At 44.4% G+C, this 18,018-nt stretch overlaps 1 protein-coding gene across 5 annotated transcripts; it reads right to left on the bottom strand.

Moving 5' to 3' along the window:
• Nucleotides 1–3,406: 3,406 nt before the first annotated feature.
• LOC138356391 (uncharacterized) lies at nt 3,407–14,561 on the bottom strand. Of its 5 annotated transcripts, XM_069312520.1 has the most exons (5): nt 14,334–14,508; nt 14,071–14,300; nt 11,113–11,148; nt 4,827–9,595; nt 3,407–4,433 (listed from the first exon to the last, which is right to left on the bottom strand). In XM_069312520.1, exon 4 carries the CDS (start codon nt 7,525–7,527, stop codon nt 6,289–6,291), a length of 1,239 nt encoding a protein of 412 aa, XP_069168621.1. In that variant the 5' UTR covers nt 7,528–9,595; nt 11,113–11,148; nt 14,071–14,300; nt 14,334–14,508; the 3' UTR covers nt 3,407–4,433; nt 4,827–6,288. The 5 variants fall into 5 exon arrangements, 3 of the variants coding, with proteins under 3 accessions (XP_069168621.1, XP_069168622.1, XP_069168620.1); XM_069312521.1 differs by lacking the exons at nt 14,071–14,300; nt 14,334–14,508 and adding an exon at nt 11,599–13,240; XR_011224448.1 differs by lacking the exon at nt 4,827–9,595 and having other exon boundaries at nt 14,071–14,467.
• Between the last annotated feature and the right edge of the window lie 3,457 nt (nt 14,562–18,018).

The raw sequence follows: 18,018 nt of genomic DNA on the forward strand, positions 1-18,018 counted from the left end.
GATCCACCTTCAAGAACACCTTCAGTTGCCTCCCCGAGTCGTTGGTCAGCACCGAGACAAACCGTAGTGACCTCCGCAGAGGTGACTGAGTTACCTCATGTTTTCGTCCTCCACCCAAATCTGTTAATCAACTTGTAACAGATTTAGTGGACTGGCAGGTATTGTAGCTCCAATACGACTTGCCTATAATTCAAATTGAAATTGACATTCAAATAAGTTTATTGAGGTAGCTCAAGTTATTCTCATCCCGTTTACATTTACACTTGAGACAGGTTTCCAGTTCAGCTTGTGTGGGGATGTAGATGACATGATGTTGACCAGACCACACACTAGAAGGTGAAGGGACGACGACGTTTCGGTCCGTCCTGGACCATTCTCAATCGACTTGAGAATGGTCCAGGACGACCGAAACGTCGTCGTCCCTTCACCTTCTAGTGTGTGGTTTGGTCAACATACTTTAGCCACGTTATTGTGACTCATCGCCTGCACATGACATGATGTGTGTGGACAAAGTCAAGGACACACACTAGAGTGACTACACCGTTACAGCTTATACTATGTCGACAGTTTAGTTACTTGGAACTAAGTCTTTATGTAAAGTGAATGACATGGCAAATCATTGTATTATAACTTATACAATATTTAAAATTCTTTAACTGTATCCATATTTCGATTCTACTAGAAAGCAGAACACAGAACACTTAGTCTGCACATTTTATGCTTTTATCATAAACAGCAACTCTTGTATTATCCTGTAATCCTTTAATATATATATATATATATATATATATATATATATATATATATATATATATATATATATATATATATATATATATAATATATATATATATAATATATATATATAAGAGAGAATGTCCATGGTTGGAGACTAAATGCTTCGGGGTTAGTCTCATCCAACTTTGCAGGGAAATGGTCTTAGGTACGGGACTGGCATAGGCTGGCCAGGCTCGCCAGAATTCAAGAGGGAACTTCATGCCAGGTGTCACATTCTGACCCCATGACGATTGTTTATGAATAGTACATAAATTGGCACTGCCAATTTATGTACAATTTTGGCACTGCCCTCCAGATATACCAGCAAAGTAACAACAAAATTTCAAAAACAAATTTTCTTATAATATACTCCATTATTCACCGATCTTATGTAAATTAACATAAATTATCTGCTACTCTTACTTTGCGCATAGTAGCATATAAACAGATAATTCGCCCACAGCTTCAAAAGCTTTCGCAAGCCTACCTTGAGGTGCTTCCAGGGCTTAGCGTCCCCTCGGCCCGGTCGTCGACTAGACCTCCTACTCCTGCCTTCTACCAGCCCCACCCTTTTCTCAAAACAAATCAGGGGTAACTATTTAATATTTCACACTGCTAGGCTCCTCTCACCAGCAGACCATCCACATTCCAATGATAGAGTATTATATTAATGTTATTAGAGAGAAGCAGAGAGAAAGATTGACCAGAGACACCCAGTTACAGACGGAGAATGAGAAAGGGAGAGAGATAGCCCTGCAAGCAGACCAGGTCGACCGTAAGGGAGAGTGAGACCAGTAGACAATAAGTAAAAACAGAGAGAAATAGACAACAAGTCACAGACGGAGGCAGACACAGAGAAAGACAGAGACAGAGATATAGAAAGATAGGTGCACATAGAGATAGGGAGAGAAGTGGGGGATGTTTGAATAGAAGGACAAAGGGGATATTTAACGTGAGAAAAGGAGAGGGGAGGAGATACAGGTGGAGAGTGAGGGAAAAGGAGGAGAGGAGAGGTGAGAGATTGTGGGAGAGGGGCAAGAAGTGTTTACACTTTTTCACACTAAGAAATACGGGTAAGGGTGGAAAGCCCAGTTCGTGTTGTCCAATGACGGTCCCCTTCGTCAGCGACTACCTCCTAAGTGAGTCTTTCCTGTTAGTTCAGTTGACAAATTTGCCTACATTCGACGTCACCTTAACGCCGTCCTATTATTTCCTGCCCGTCGCTTCTCTCTCTCAATTCTGCGTGCTCGTGAAGGTTCTGACAACACACCACTTTCCATTACAAGTGTACATTCCAAAAACAGTCGACCTTTTCAAACTGGTTTGATATTGTCTACTGCGTCGACATTCCAAACAAAGGTCTAAGTTCCCTACTTAGTCGACATTTTCAGCCCGGATTAGGGTAATCTCCCTGGGATGATATAAGCACCCAATGGCCGACATTACTTCGTCCATAACCATGTCCACTAAAAGAGAATTAACATTTCCACTGATAGTAACATTACCTCCCACAGATCGACATTTGCGGTCACCTGTGCCCGGAGTACGGTAGCTCTCTCGCTCTCTCTTGTTCTCTCGCTCCCTCTCCCTCTCTTGTTCTCTGGCTCCCTTTTCCCCTTCTCTTGTTCTCTGGTTCCCTCTCCCCCTCTCTTGTTCTCCCTCTCCCTCCTCGCAGCAGAAGAGTTAAAGAGATGACAGGAAGAGAGCGTGATAACGAGTCCCGACCATTGTGTTGTAAACATCGATTTGAGGCATCGGCGTCAGGAAGAGACGTACACAACTTGTGTATCGTGAGGAGGCGTCTGCCGTGCCCCCTTAGACGGGGCGCTGGTAAGTGGCTCTGGGACGGGGCGCTGGTAAGTGGCTCTGGGACGGGGCGCTGGTAAGTGGCTCTGGGACGGGGCGCTGGTAAGTGGCTCTGGGACGGGGCGCAGGTAAGTGGCTCTGGGACGGGGCGCTGGTAAGTGGCTCTGGGACGGGGCGCTGGTAAGTGGCTCTGGGACGGGGCGCTGGTAAGTGGCTCTGGGACGGGGCGCTGGTAAGTGGCTCTGGGACGGGGCGCTGGTAAGTGGCTCTGGGACGGGGCGCTGGTAAGTGGCTCTGGGACGGGGCGCTAGTAAGTGGCTCTGGGACGGGCGCTGGTAAGTGGCTCTATGACAGGGCGCTGGTAAGTAGCTCTGGGACGGCTAGCTAGCAGTAGAGGTGCTACTAGCAGCAGAAGTACTTGCAATAGCTAATCCTAAATACTTATAAGGAATAATTATCACAGTAATTCCCCGAGGCCGCGTGAATCTACACGTAAATGCCCTGCAAATAAACACAATAACAATGGTCCCGGATGGTGAAGAACGTTCTCTCTTCCTCTGTGTTGACGGGTATGAGTTATTTCAAGTCTGGTTATTGTGTCATTCTCTGCACACACATACACGGCACCGAATTACCTTCCTTGTGTAAGTAAGGGCTGCACATAGTGTATTTTCTTGTTTAAGTAATGTCAAGAATACTTTATTGCCTATCTGTAGTGCCCAACTGAGTTGCTCTGCTTGTCGGGCAATATATGCAGTATTAAGTTACATTGATCTAGTTCCAGTATGATAATTTTCTGATCAGGGGAAGGAAGACACCAAGCCTTGGGGGCGTAATTTTATTGACATGATAAATAATTCTGCAGAAGTAAAACAGGCTTTTAAATAGGATTTAACAAATGTATAACATAGCCGTGGCTAACGCAAAGTACACGAAACATCTTAAATTGTACACCCGTAGTAAAACGTAATCTTATAGCCTAGTAACAAACTCTGCAGAAACCTAATGTCCTAATGTCTAGAATTAGCAGTGAGGCGAATGTAACAAATCTAATACTAAGTATAACAGGACACCAAAGTGAACAACATAACATAAGGGAAACCCTAGCTGGAGAATAATCAGGCGGCAGAAAACATAGTGACTGGGGAAGCCTGATATGTATTTGGAGAAGAAAATAACCCCAGGCCAGAGGCCGAGCCGCCAAGGAAGGAATTACCTGACAAGGTAGGGCTTACTAGTAGAATGTCTGTAAAGTCAAAGTAGTAGCTGCGGACAGCGGAACACTTGGGGACGGGCGCTGCACCCCCACCCCGCAGGCCAGCAGGCCGGACCCCCCCCCGAAGGGCGAGTGCCCGCTGGCCGCGAGGGAAACCTCAGGGAGGCAGAGCAACTACGCTACAAAACTAGGAAGGAAGGAGGACAAACTGGAGGAGCTCGCACATCGCCTCGACTTATGCCCCCTGGCCTTGGCCCGTGGGCGACGGTCGGTGAAGGTGGGGGGCAGGGGCGGCTGTAGCAGCCGCGGCAGGGTCTGCCTCGGTGGTTCCCATGCCCTGAAGGCTTGTGACATGAGAGGGCCCCCGAGCCTGCGCGATGGGCGCCTGCAGCGTCGTCCAATCGTCGGCCGAAAAAGGTGGAGGCTGCGACGCTGTGCCACCCGCCGCTTTGCCGGCAGTGGCCTCTGGGAAGTGTGGTCGCCGTGCACATCAGAGCCGCCCGAGGAGGCCCCCGAGGGGGGGAGGCGAAGCGAAGGCCGGCTGCGTCCTCACCCCACTGCGCTGTTGTCCTCACGCGACGTCGCCCGAGCCCTCTTCCGTGTTGCAGTTGCTGCGTGATCCGGCTTCTCGCCACTGCGGAAAATGAAAAAGTAAGCATCGACAGGTCTAACGGGGGAAAACAGGCAGGGAGGCCCAGCTGCCGCACCGGCAACCGTCACATACACAAGTAGACAAAAGCAAGGTAAAGTTAAGTGTCCATAGTGATTGAGAATACCGGACATAGCCAATGCTATCGTAATAAACCAATGTAATAAATGTGGGAACCGACCTGTGAGATTTATATTTATTTAATTTATATGAATTTATATTTACGTTAATTTATATACTTCGATAGCAATTTGTATAATGATAAGTGGACTGTATTTCTGCAATAATCTCTTAATCTCACAAATCGATCCTCTACACATTAGGGGGGGTTTATATTACACATATGCAGCCAATCAAATTACAGTAATAGCTACATACATTGATGAGGTTCCTTCTCTTATAGTACAGCAGGTTAGTCCACCAGGTATAACTAGAGTGTAGACACCAAATTATCCTCTTTGAGGTAGCTTCTATCACCCAGTAACTGGTGCACATAATCTTGCATCCTCGTCTTGACCTGTCAAAAGTGCGCTAGCTGTGAAGCCAGAATCCTATATATGACAAGCTATATCAGAGAAAACACTATACAGTACATGGAACATTAAAGACCTGGCTTAATTACCTTTAGTATGAGGCGATTTCGCGTTCTAACCGGCTAACCCTATATCCTGACATTAATGGCCATAAATGAATGATAAACGGGTTTCGGATAGACACTTAACTTGTATTTGTAGACAGCGTGTTGACAATGGTACACCTTTGGGTTCCATAACACTACGTCCAAGTAAATTTAACAGGAGCCGAATTTGCTCCCGTGTGAGCCTCTGGTCTCATAAACAACAATGGCTGCCCTCCTTCCCCACTGACGCCTGGCCTACTTTGTCCAGATTTCAGAAAGTGATAGAAGGGTCACATTTACTCTACTTTAATATTGATAATTAAGTTAATTTATATAAGATGTTTTTATGATGGTAAAGTCCAAAGACTAATGTATTTAAGAATAATTCCCAGCAGAATAGCTGGTGAATTATAATAGTATGTGGTGATGATATCCCGTTTTCTATAGACGGTAATTCCTCTACAAGTTACGTTTTCTATGGGTAACTTGTTGGTAATACAGTTATTATCTGTATGATTATTAAATGGTGTCGGATTTTCCGACATAATTCCCCAGGGGGCTGCTCACGGGTCGAAGTCCTAATTAGAACAGACGAACACCGATACTCCTCCTTCAAATTATAGTTAGTAATCACACATTTGTGTGTCTGTTCGTACAGGACGGATGTCCCGTACTAGAGTTGTAGGGGTTAGAAGTCTAATGCGATTTCATTTCCCTGTCAACTCTTGAAAGGCTAATATTCAAGCCTTATTACATATTATTTAACCCAGAAGACTGGATGTGATCAAGTACTACAGTCAAGTATGATTCAGGGACTGCAGTGAGATCAGTGACATTAGATATAACTTGAAGTTTGTTCAGGTAACTGGTCACTGATATATAAACACTGAGGCCCATGGAATACATCTTGATTAAATAATAAATGTATCAAATCAGTCATCAAATTTATTGGGGTTTAATTTAGTTAATTGATTCAGAGGATTGAATAGCTCATCATTAAAGTAAAGTATGGTTCTGAGACTGCAGTGGGTTCAGTGACATTGGTCACAGTGACTTGTAGCTGTTTTAGGCTACTGTTCACTGATTTGCCACTGAGGCCTCATGAACTCATCTTCAGCTTTAAATGATGATACTAACATCAACCTCTGTTAGTATAGTCAGCTGTAATCTCCTTAGTATAATGCTACTGGAGAAATATAATCAGCTGACAAATTTAGGTTTCTACTGGTATTGTTTATCTGCAGGCATAGGTCTCCTCAGGCTTGATACTGGGCCTGAGAGTAATTTACCTCCTGCAGAGTTTAACATGGTTATACCCTGATATTTAGTAGGGCTACCGATGAATCGATGGCAATAGTCTGTCCCTACAAGGAGACCGAAGTCAGTGAGGTGATCAGACTTAATATTATCTGCCAATTTTATTCCTCTATTTCTCAGGAATTTGGCTGTTGCTCTCAGACCTTGAACTTGTAGGTCTACTGGTATTTTGTCCACCACAATGGCTTGTACTCGACAGACGTACCTGCCTAAACGTACTGATGGTTGTACCACCTGGTAGACTTGAGGTCCTGCATCTGTTACAAACCCTGAGATGTTGAATGACATCTGGGCTACAGGCCTTAATTGTAGTTCATCTGCCAGCTTTTTAGTGATATATGTTCTCTGGGATCCTTGGTCAAACAACCCACGGGTATGGACCTTGGCCCTCTTATTCAGGATGGTAATTTGGGCAGTAGGCAAAGTCGTATTACCTTTAGACTTTGCCGATTGGACACTCTTTGTTTGTTGCACCTTGCAGTACTGTACTGTGGTGGGAATGCTATCTTCCACCTTGGGTCTTGAATACGTTAATTTCGTATATTTGCACAGTGCTGCATGGTGCCTACCTCTTCTACACCTGTTGCAGGTGTTGAATTGGGTATCACAATAGTCTATGTTGTGTGACTTGAGACACCTTGCACATCTCCCTAATTCCTGGAGTCGCTCAATACGAGTGTCTCTGGTTGGATAATTAGCACAATGATATGTTGAATGTTTCTTTTTGCAGAACATACATGTCCCCCAGCCTACTGCACGTTTGGAAGTTACCGGTTTGGGTGAACTAGTAACAGTAGGCTTGGAGGATGCTGCTGCATTGTCAGATTTTCTGCAAATTGATGTTTGAGTAATTGACTGATGTTTATTTGGGGTAGTTGTTTTACCCTTTAATTGACTCTTATTTTCTATTTCTGAAGGCTTGCATGAGGCTTTAACTTCCTCATTTGCTCGTCGTTTGTTTATGATGGAATGTAAACCTTCAGTGATGTCCTGTACTGTCAGGATGGTGTTATGTTGATGTGCATATAATTCATCTAGTATATCGCTGGACAATTTTCGTTGAAGGACTACTTTGGTCATCCATTCACTAGTAGTTATATCAACCTTAAGTCTGAATGTTCTTAGTAGTGACTCAAACTCCATGCTGAAGGATTGTAATGAGTCAGCAGTCTGATCAGGTTGAGGTAAATCCAGCAATTGTAGTACTAGATGTATGACAGTTTTCTCATTGCCAGCATTATTCCTAGGAGCTGGACTGGGAAATTAGTGCTGTCGCTATTTTCATTTACATATTCTACTACTGGTTCAGCTTCACCTCTAGTTTGGAGGCATGTTAACTTAGTGGCCTCAGGTATTGGGTTTTCAGAAACCACAGAGACTGTGGATAAATTGTCTGAGAACTGCTTAATTTCTGGTGGTATAATATTGGGTGAAGCTGTAGTGGGTGAAGCTTTACTGGGTGAAGCTTTATCCTTGTTGATTAAAGGATCTAATCTGGCTTTACATTTATTCTCAAAAAAATCCAGATCATCCATAACATTATCTACTTTATTTGGTGTACTTGCTATTTGTTCTGATTCAATTATCCTGTGTAAATGTTCCAACCTGGCTTGAGTTTCTTCTTCATATTGTGCAAGGTCAGACAGGAATGGTTCCACATCTTCAACTACTATGTCGTCGTCGTGGACCTGATTTTGGTAAGATTTCCTATTTGCTTTCAATATATGCAATTGGGTTTGAATCTGTAACAGTGGTATTTTCAACCGACGATAATTAATTACAGGCTCATATAACAACTGTTCATATTGGTTGAGATCTCTTGTTAGTTGGCGTTTGCTTGATATTAAAGCACGCTTTGCTTTCTGTGGATTAGTCATGGTGACTTGTTAATTGGGCACCACTGGCTCATAAATTGTGAGCAAGTACTAATGGTAGCCTAGGGTTAAATTCTGAACTCACTAGGCAATAATCCTACCTCTACTAGAGGTTAGCACTTAAAATTAATACACATTATATATATACAATCATACACACTAATGATTTGAGTGATAAACCAGTGTCACTGGAAGTACCTTTAGGTTAGCTCTTCTATATCACCCCAGGATGGTAGAGACACTAATTAATCACTCAAAGGTGTAATGATCATAAGTAATTATTATATATACACAACTCAATTCGAGTTGATAAAAATTACACCCAAAATAGGGTCTGGACCATTCATTAATGGTGTTAGGTTGTTCAATATAGTACAACTGACTATTGTAATAATGGGACTAGGATGAACAATAATAGTTCAACTAGTCATATCCTACCCTGTTGTGGGTTGGCAATTAGTAAATATTATACTGTGATCACTAGTGCAATATATTAAATAATTCTCTATTTTGGAGAAATAATATACACAATTATTGATAATAGCCTCTTAATTAGCCTCTATGAAACTTCTAATATTATCTAGAAGTATTAAATATTATTAGTGACCTCGCGAAATAAACTCCACAAAATTCGTAGATAATCTCTCGCGAAATGTAACACCACGAAATCCGTGAACAATCTCGCGAAGACACAGTCACTAATTTGGCTGGATTCTATATTAGCGCTGTCATTTCACGAAATAACACGCCACCAAATTTCTGTGGGTGTGCATGAAACCGCTGACTAAGGCTGATCTGGGCTGAGGGAGGCTCCTGAGCTCCCACGAGGCAACGCCGCTGTCTTGACTGGCTTTGTTTAAATAACACTGCACTAGTATATTTAATGAATCCACTGGTTTGGTTCACTGGTTCATCCGGTACTAAGATGACCAAATGTGGGTTCAAAGGATCAAATAATCCGTCATCCGGTTCGAAGATGACCAAATAATATGGGAACCGACCTGTGAGATTTATATTTATTTAATTTATATGAATTTATATTTACGTTAATTTATATACTTCGATAGCAATTTGTATAATGATAAGTGGACTGTATTTCTGCAATAATCTCTTAATCTCACAAATCGATCCTCTACACATTAGGGGGGGTTTATATTACACATATGCAGCCAATCAAATTACAGTAATAGCTACATACATTGATGAGGTTCCTTCTCTTATAGTACAGCAGGTTAGTCCACCAGGTATAACTAGAGTGTAGACACCAAATTATCCTCTTTGAGGTAGCTTCTATCACCCAGTAACTGGTGCACATAATCTTGCATCCTCGTCTTGACCTGTCAAAAGTGCGCTAGCTGTGAAGCCAGAATCCTATATATGACAAGCTATATCAGAGAAAACACTATACAGTACATGGAACATTAAAGACCTGGCTTAATTACCTTTAGTATGAGGCGATTTCGCGTTCTAACCGGCTAACCCTATATCCTGACATTAATGGCCATAAATGAATGATAAACGGGTTTCGGATAGACACTTAACTTGTATTTGTAGACAGCGTGTTGACAATGGTACACCTTTGGGTTCCATAACACTACGTCCAAGTAAATTTAACAGGAGCCGAATTTGCTCCCGTGTGAGCCTCTGGTCTCATAAACAACAATGGCTGCCCTCCTTCCCCACTGACGCCTGGCCTACTTTGTCCAGATTTCAGAAAGTGATAGAAGGGTCACATTTACTCTACTTTAATATTGATAATTAAGTTAATTTATATAAGATGTTTTTATGATGGTAAAGTCCAAAGACTAATGTATTTAAGAATAATTCCCAGCAGAATAGCTGGTGAATTATAATAGTATGTGGTGATGATATCCCGTTTTCTATAGACGGTAATTCCTCTACAAGTTACGTTTTCTATGGGTAACTTGTTGGTAATACAGTTATTATCTGTATGATTATTAAATGGTGTCGGATTTTCCGACAATAAACTCTGAGCAGTTAAAATAGATTAAGAGAGTAATATTCATGTATAGATTGAACAGTAATATTCATGGTATAGTTTGGTTATAATAAGACCGTATTACTCATTGTATAGTTTGTTTATATTAAGACAGTATTAATCGTGGTATAGTATAGAAGAATTCAAACAATAATAATCTCAAAAGTAAAAACAAAATTATTTGAGTATCCCACTAGAAATGTACACTGCTTTAACACTGCAACAGTGTTATTAAGTAAATACCGGGCATAACTGGAGCTGGACTATGTAACAAATTAATCTTAGAAACTTAAATAATATAAATAACATAGCGAGGCCAAAACAGTAAGAAAGGCATGAGGCGTAAGCAGTGCTAGAAACAGAATAAATAGCGGAGTAAATACAAGACAAACTGAAACTGAACAAGTAAATAGCTTAAGACCGTATTATAATACACTTGTATTTAAGCTGAACAAATAAAAGATATAATATACTTGTATTTAAGCTGAACAAATAAAAGAGTAAACAGTGATAAACATGGATAATTTGGGTAGATTAAAGCAGGACTATACAAGGTATAGGAAGGTTAGGTTGAACAGTAATATATGCATGGTATAGTTTGGATAGATTAAAATTGTAAAGTTCATGGGATAGATTGGTTAATTAAACAGTACTTATTCATGGAATAGATGGTCTAGAGTAAACCAATAATAGTCTCAAAAGTGAAAACAAAATTATTTGCATATCCCACGGTAATGGACACTGCCTTAACGCTGCAACAGGAATAATAAGTAAATACAAGGCATAACTGAAAGCTGAACAAAGTAATAAAATAATTTAGGGAACATAAATAAATGATAACATGGCGTTGCTCACCCAAACCGACAGACCGCTCTACGGCATGCGCCTACCCTGGAGGAGTAGAACAGAACAGTGAGAACGGGAGGGGAATAATATATTCTAATAATAGAATAAGACCGTAATATAATGTACTTGCATATAAGCTGAACAAATAAAAGAAACAGTGGTAATCATGGGAAGATTTGGTAGCTTAAAGCGGGATTAATCAAGGGATAGGATGGTAGGTTAAGCAGTAATGTGCATGGTATGGTTTGGGTAGCGTAAAACTGTAATGTTCAAGGGATGGAATGGTTATTAAAACAGTATTAATCAAGGGAGAATGGCTAGCCTAGCAATAATATTCTCAAAAGTGAAACAAGATTAGTTGAGTATCCCACAGCAATGGACACTGCATTAACGCTGCTAGAGGAATAGTAAGTAAATACAAGGCATAACTAAGCTGAACAATGCAATAATTAATTTAGAAACTTAAATAAAAGATAATAACATAACATAGCCCACCCAAGCGGACAGACCGCCCGACGGCATGCGCCTGCGCTGGAGGACAGGACAGGGAAACAGGAGGGAACGTGTACGTGCAGGAACAACAGGCGGCTACCGAGTGGACGAGACGTAAAGGTACAAACGGGCCGGTCTACCCCGACCAGGCCAAACGGCTGGGGCGAACATAACGTGGGACACCGGGGCCAGCAAACACCTGGGGACGAACAAACCGGGATACACCGGCCAGCCCAAACGACTGGGTACGAACAAGCCGGGATACACCGGCCATCCCAGACGACTGGGTACGAACAGATCGGGCTACACCGGGCTACACCATCACCGGATGAGACTGAACATCCGTGTATGAACAAGCCGGGCTCCACCGGCCAGACAAAACGTCTGTGACGAGCAAGCAGGGCTGCGCCAGCCAGACAAACAGCTGAGACGAACAAGCTGGGCTACACCAGCCAGGCAAACGACTGGGACAAACAAGCTGAGCTACACCGACCGGACAAACAACTGGGACGAACACGCTGGGCTTCAACAGCCAGACAAACGACTGGGAAGAACAAGCTGGGTTACACCAGCCAGGCGAACAACTGGGACGAACAGACTGGCTTCAACAGCCAGACGAACGACTGGGACGAACAAGCAGGCTAAACCAGCCAGACAAACGTCTGGGACGAACGAGCTGGGCTACACCCGCCAGACAAACGTCTGGGGCGAACGAGCTGGGCTACACCAGCCAGACAAACGTCTGGGACGAACGAGCTGGGCTACACGAGCCAGACAAACGTCTGGGCGAACGAGCTGGGCTACACCAGCCAGACAAACGTCTGGGCGAACGAGCTGGGCTACACCAGCCAGACAAACGTCTGGGACGAACGAGCTGGGCTACACCAGCCAGACAAACGTCTGGGACGAACGAGCTGGGCTACACCAGCCAGACAAACGTCTGGGGCGAATCGAGCTGGGCTACACCAGCCAGACAAACGTCTGGGCGAACGAGCTGGGCTACACCAGCCAGACAAACGTCTGGGCAAACGAGCTGGGCTACACCAGCCAGACAAACGTCTGGGGCGAACAAGCTGGCCTACGCCGGCCAGACAACAACTGGGACGAACAAGCTGGGCTACACCAAGCGGCCAAACGTCTAGGGACGAACAGGCTGGGCTACACCAGCCAGACAGACGTCTAGTACGAACAAGCTGGGCTACACCAGTCAGACAAACGTCTAGGGACGAATACGCTGGGCAACACCAGCCAGACAAACTTCTAGGACAAACAGGCTGGGCTACTCCAGCCAGACAAACGTCTAGGACGAACAGGCTGGGCTACACCAGCCAGACGAACGTCTAGGTCGAACAGGCTGGGCTACACCAGCCAGACAAACGTCTAGGACGAACAGGCTGGGTTACACCAGCCAGACAAACTACAGGGACAAACAGGCTGTGCTACACCAGCCAGACTAACGTCTAGGAACGAACAGGCTGATCTACCCCAGCCAGGCAAAACGCCTAGATACGGACAAAACGAGCAACACCGGACGGACAAACAACTGGGACGAACAAGCAGGGCATCACCGTCCAGACAAACATCAGAAGAACATGCCGGACGACACCGGCTGACGCAAGTCAGCCAATAACAAGAAAGTGTTGGGCCTACCCACCGGGGCACCGCCGCCACAAGGGCGTCTCCTGCCCGAGGGCGAAAAGGGAGAAGGACAGGAAGGAAGCGAACACAGCCCAAGGCAAGCGCTCCTGGAGCTCCATGCCACGTGGGTGATGCCGTCCTTGGCATGGGCCCCTAGGGTCGGGCCCTAGGGACAAAGACAACTAAAAACCCGGCCAGGAGGCGTCGCCACCAGGGTGACGCCAGGACGCTCGCAGGGAACCTGGCCGGTCACGCACGTCCAAGTGCATCACGAACCCTGGCCCCTAGGGCCAAGCCAAGAGGGCGCAACAAACCAGGTTCCGGGGAAAACGCCTGGGACGGAGAAGGAAACGAAGGGCATCCTTGGGGCGAGAGCTTCACCGAGCTCAAAGCCACGTGGGCGCCGCCTACCGGGCTTGGGCCCCAGGGCTCAGAACCCCGGAAACCGCCGCGTGGCGTCGCCACAGAGGGCGATGCCAGACCACAGAAGGAGCCTGGCCGCGCACGCACGGCCAGGCGCGGGCGAAACATGGCCCCTAGGGCAAGCCTAGGGGCACAGCAAACCGGGGAGGGCACACCTGGGACGAATGGTCCACCGAGCACGCAATAGGGCCGGGCCCCAGGGCACAGGACCACCGAAACCAGGCCACATGAAGTCGCCGCAGATAACCAGCGCACCAGTCCCGACCTGGAGGAACGCCAGCAACCCCAGGGAGGCAAGCAGGCGGAAGGCCCTAGTGAACTAGCTAAGCGGAACGAACGGGCCGCGAGGGACGGCGCAAACACACGCCAGCACTGGGGGTAGTCCTGACTAACTTGTACAGGAAACTCTCTTACCTTAGGGTTTGCTGGGTAGGGCAGGGGGCCCCTGCGGTACCGGCCTGGGATGTGGAAGGCCCCAAAGGATCGGAGAATATCAGTTGTGGGACCATAGTAGCGGAGAGGGAGTCCGATTGCTTGAGAAATCCCGTGTACACAGTAAACAAAACGTAGAAGTGGTAAGGGTACTGGCCCACGTGTCGATGAGGCGTGGTGCTGAGCGTGGAGCCGCTTCGTGAATCTTGGACCTGGTCGGGAGAGGGAGTGAGTGAATCTTGGACCTGGTCGGGAGAGGGAGTGAGAGCGGGACCTGACTTCCCGCGCCTTTTATGCCACCCAGGCTGGCCGCACCACGCCTGCGGGACGCGATGCGCAATTGTCTCTTCCTTCCCCCGTCAGAAACTCCACCGCCTTTCGTCAAAAGGCAGTGGGCCATAACATGAACCTTGTGCTGCTGTTTCATCTAACTTGAACCCATATCCTCATGGCCTTGCATGTACCTAGGTTGAAGTCCAGTAACCATTTACCCGATCTTGGATACAAATTAAATCAATCTTCCTCTGTGTAGAAATTGTGTAACTAGCGTCAAAAGATTGTTATTTACTTAGCTAAACGAACTAGAATGATTCAGTTCCTGAACCAATTATGTGCCTCTGTAACCCTTTACACCACCGCCCACGGGAAGGGTATGGGGTGCATAGGAAAGAAATTGAATTGACAGAGACACAGAATGCGTTTAATTCATCAGCTAAGTCATTTATGTGTGGAAGGAACAAGACGGAACACTATAGTTACGATGCTGTCCTGCACTCCTGTTGTCCTCTGGGCACTCTGACGGTCTGGTCATAGGCACTCTGCCCCAAGCTTCTCTTCCTCCTCCGATTTGAGTCTGTCTCTTGTCAATTTCTCAGAAAATGTTGTAAATGGTAATCATGTCTCCTCTAAGTGTCCTGTCTTCTAGTGTCATAAAATTTAATTCCAGTAATCTTTTCTCTTAGCTCATACCTCTCAGCTCGAGTACTAGTCTGGTGGCAAACCTCTGAACTTTTATAGATTTCTTTTGTGTCTGACTAAATATGGACTCCAGGCTGGAGTCGCATACTCCAGTATTGGTCTGGCATATGAGGTATACAAGGTTCTGAATGATTCCTTACACAAGTTTCTGAAGGCAGTTCTTATGTGTGCCAGCCTTGCATTTGCCGCTGATGACATCATTTTCATGTGGACTCCAGGGGACAGGCCTGGTGTGATATCAACCCCTCAAATCTTTTCATCTTCCTGATTCCTGAAGGTCTTTATCTTCCAGTTATCTTCTGTTCGGTCTCCTGCTTCCTACACCTATTTTCATTACTTTACGCTTGCTTAAGTTAAACTCTAGGAGCCATTTATTGGACTATTTCTTTAGTCTGCCCAGGTCATCTTGTAATCTCTGTCTTAATCTTTCCTACAGTTTCTACCTATCTACCTTTCCATCATCAGAAAACATTGAGAGGAATGAGTCTATACCCTCTGAGAGATCATTTACGTATATTTGTTTCTGATATCCATTAACTGATATCTGTTTCCATTCTGTTTCCCAGAAACAGAATGGGTGTGTGCATTTACTATTTGGTATTTATGCCTGCAGTATCGAGCTGTTAACTTTTGGGCCCCGCCTTGCTAACCATCGGTTGTCAATGTACTGACTCCTAACCGGTTTTCTTTCATCATATCTACTGCATATATTTCTCGCTTAACACACACACACACACACACATTCCCAGGATGCAGCCTGTAGTAGCTGTCTAACTCCCAAGTACCTTTTTACTGCTAGGTGAACAGGTGCATCAGGTGTGAAAAACCCTGCCCATTTGTTTCTGCTTCGGCCGGAAATCAAATCCGGTTCCTTAGGACTACGACCCCAGAGCGCTGTTCACTCGACTGTGCTCATCTAATTGTACTCACCAAGTTGTGCTGGCAGGGGTTGAGCTTTGGCTCTTTGGCCCCCGCCTCTCAACCGTCAATCTACTTGTGTACAGATTCCTGAGCCTCTCAAGCTCCATCATATCTACATTTGAAACTGTGTATGGCGTCAGCCTCCACCACATCACTTCCTAGTGAATTCCGTTTACTAACTACTCTGACACTGAAAAAGTTCTTTTTAATGTCTCTGTGGCTCATTTGGGTACTAAGTTTCCACCTGTCCCCTTGTGCGTGTACCACCCGTGTTAGATAATCCATCCTAATCCACGCGCACAAAATCTGTACGCACCTGTTTGTGCTGGCGGGGGTTGAGGTTTGGCTCTTTGGTCCCGCCTCTGTTTGTGTGTGTGTGTGTATGAGAGCGCCCCAGACATGTCAAGGTGTACCATCACCCTCCCTGCCCATCTCTCTCCCACACGTCACGCTGGCCGACCTTGGTGTTCCCCAGATCATGTAACCCACTTCGTCTGACTCACTATTATAAGCAGAACTGGTGGCTTCTGGCGACGGTAGATCCACGTACCGGATTGATACAGATTGAAGACCGGCATGACCACTGGCACGCTTGCCTGTCCTTGTCTTCCAGGTTTTTACCTTTGTGGCACCAATCGGTATTCGTCAACCTATCTAGTCTGTGTTTGAGGCTTTCCAGTTAGCTTGATTCTGTTATGTTAGTATCTTCCACAGATCTGCAGATCTACTTCTGATCCAGTATTTGCCCGTTTTTTTCTAAGCTTGAATTTATCCATACTAAATTTATAATTTTTTGTTCAAAGCTGGGTTAATAATATTAGAAGAAAAATATATATATATATCAAATATATATATTGTGTATATTATATCCCACTTGTTTACCATATTAATCCAGTTGCAAATATCGATCATATCTTACGGGCTATTCATGCCCGTGCCACCTCTTTGGTGGCTGAATTTAATTAATCTTTATCAATCAATCGATCATATCCACTCTCACTCTACGCCTTTCTGGGAACAGCAAATGAATATTGTTTAAGTCTTTAAGAGATGTTTCTTCATAACCAGGATTAGCTTAGTCACCCCTTCGCCATGTACTTTTGAAAAAATAGGCATGGAGATGAGATAGGGGAGGAAGGAGGGGGGGCAGAGACCCCCATCTAGTAATATAAAAACCCTCCCAATCTTTTCAGTGGTATGTACTGTACCTTCAACAGAAATCAGACACCCCCATCTTGAAGTTGTGATCTGACTGAATGCGATTGTTTTCCATTAAGACAAATTCTCTTGTAATACTGGTCTTTCTGGTGTTCTAGACATGATTAGGTAGAATATTAGATAATAAAATAACATACCCATGCTTAAACAGGGGAAAATTATTTATACCAGAACAATTGAGAACAATTTATAGGTATAAAATTTAAAATATACAATGGACTTTGTTTATTTTTTCGAGCATACAAAAGTACATAAGAATATAATATACTATACAAATATAACTTAATGCTTCTAATTACAAGAATAACAACACTTTGGTATGAAAAGATCATGAGGGAGTGACTTCATCTCATGGAAGGCAATAATAATATGTTATTGGTAAACTTGAGCCCTGCAAGCCAGTCCGTCCTCCACAGGACGACAATTTTTGGCTTTAAGTAACGCATATGACTGAAAAGCGATGTTCTTTGTAGGAGGACAGGTTTCCACATCAGCCCAATGCTAGATATTTGTGTTATTGCAGCTGATAGATAAAGGTTCACTCCCCCCAGTTTCCTTATGCCAGCATTTCTCGTAACACAAAAGCGTATACATTATGTATCGGCACATCTGGCAATATAAGTAATATTATGTAATATAGTACTCTTAGCTCTACATGTTGATTGAGATCCCATACAAAATCTGACAGCATAGTATTTTGTTAACATATAACGAGAAAAATAGTAAGTTTCCAAGATCAAAGCTTTTTAAAAATTTATATAATAAATGTGCAGTTTAGTTTACAATCTCACTGGTTTTGATTTGAGCACAGAT

Source organism: Procambarus clarkii, chromosome 72 (assembly GCF_040958095.1).
Source record: "Procambarus clarkii isolate CNS0578487 chromosome 72, FALCON_Pclarkii_2.0, whole genome shotgun sequence".
NCBI lineage: Eukaryota > Metazoa > Arthropoda > Malacostraca > Decapoda > Cambaridae > Procambarus > Procambarus clarkii.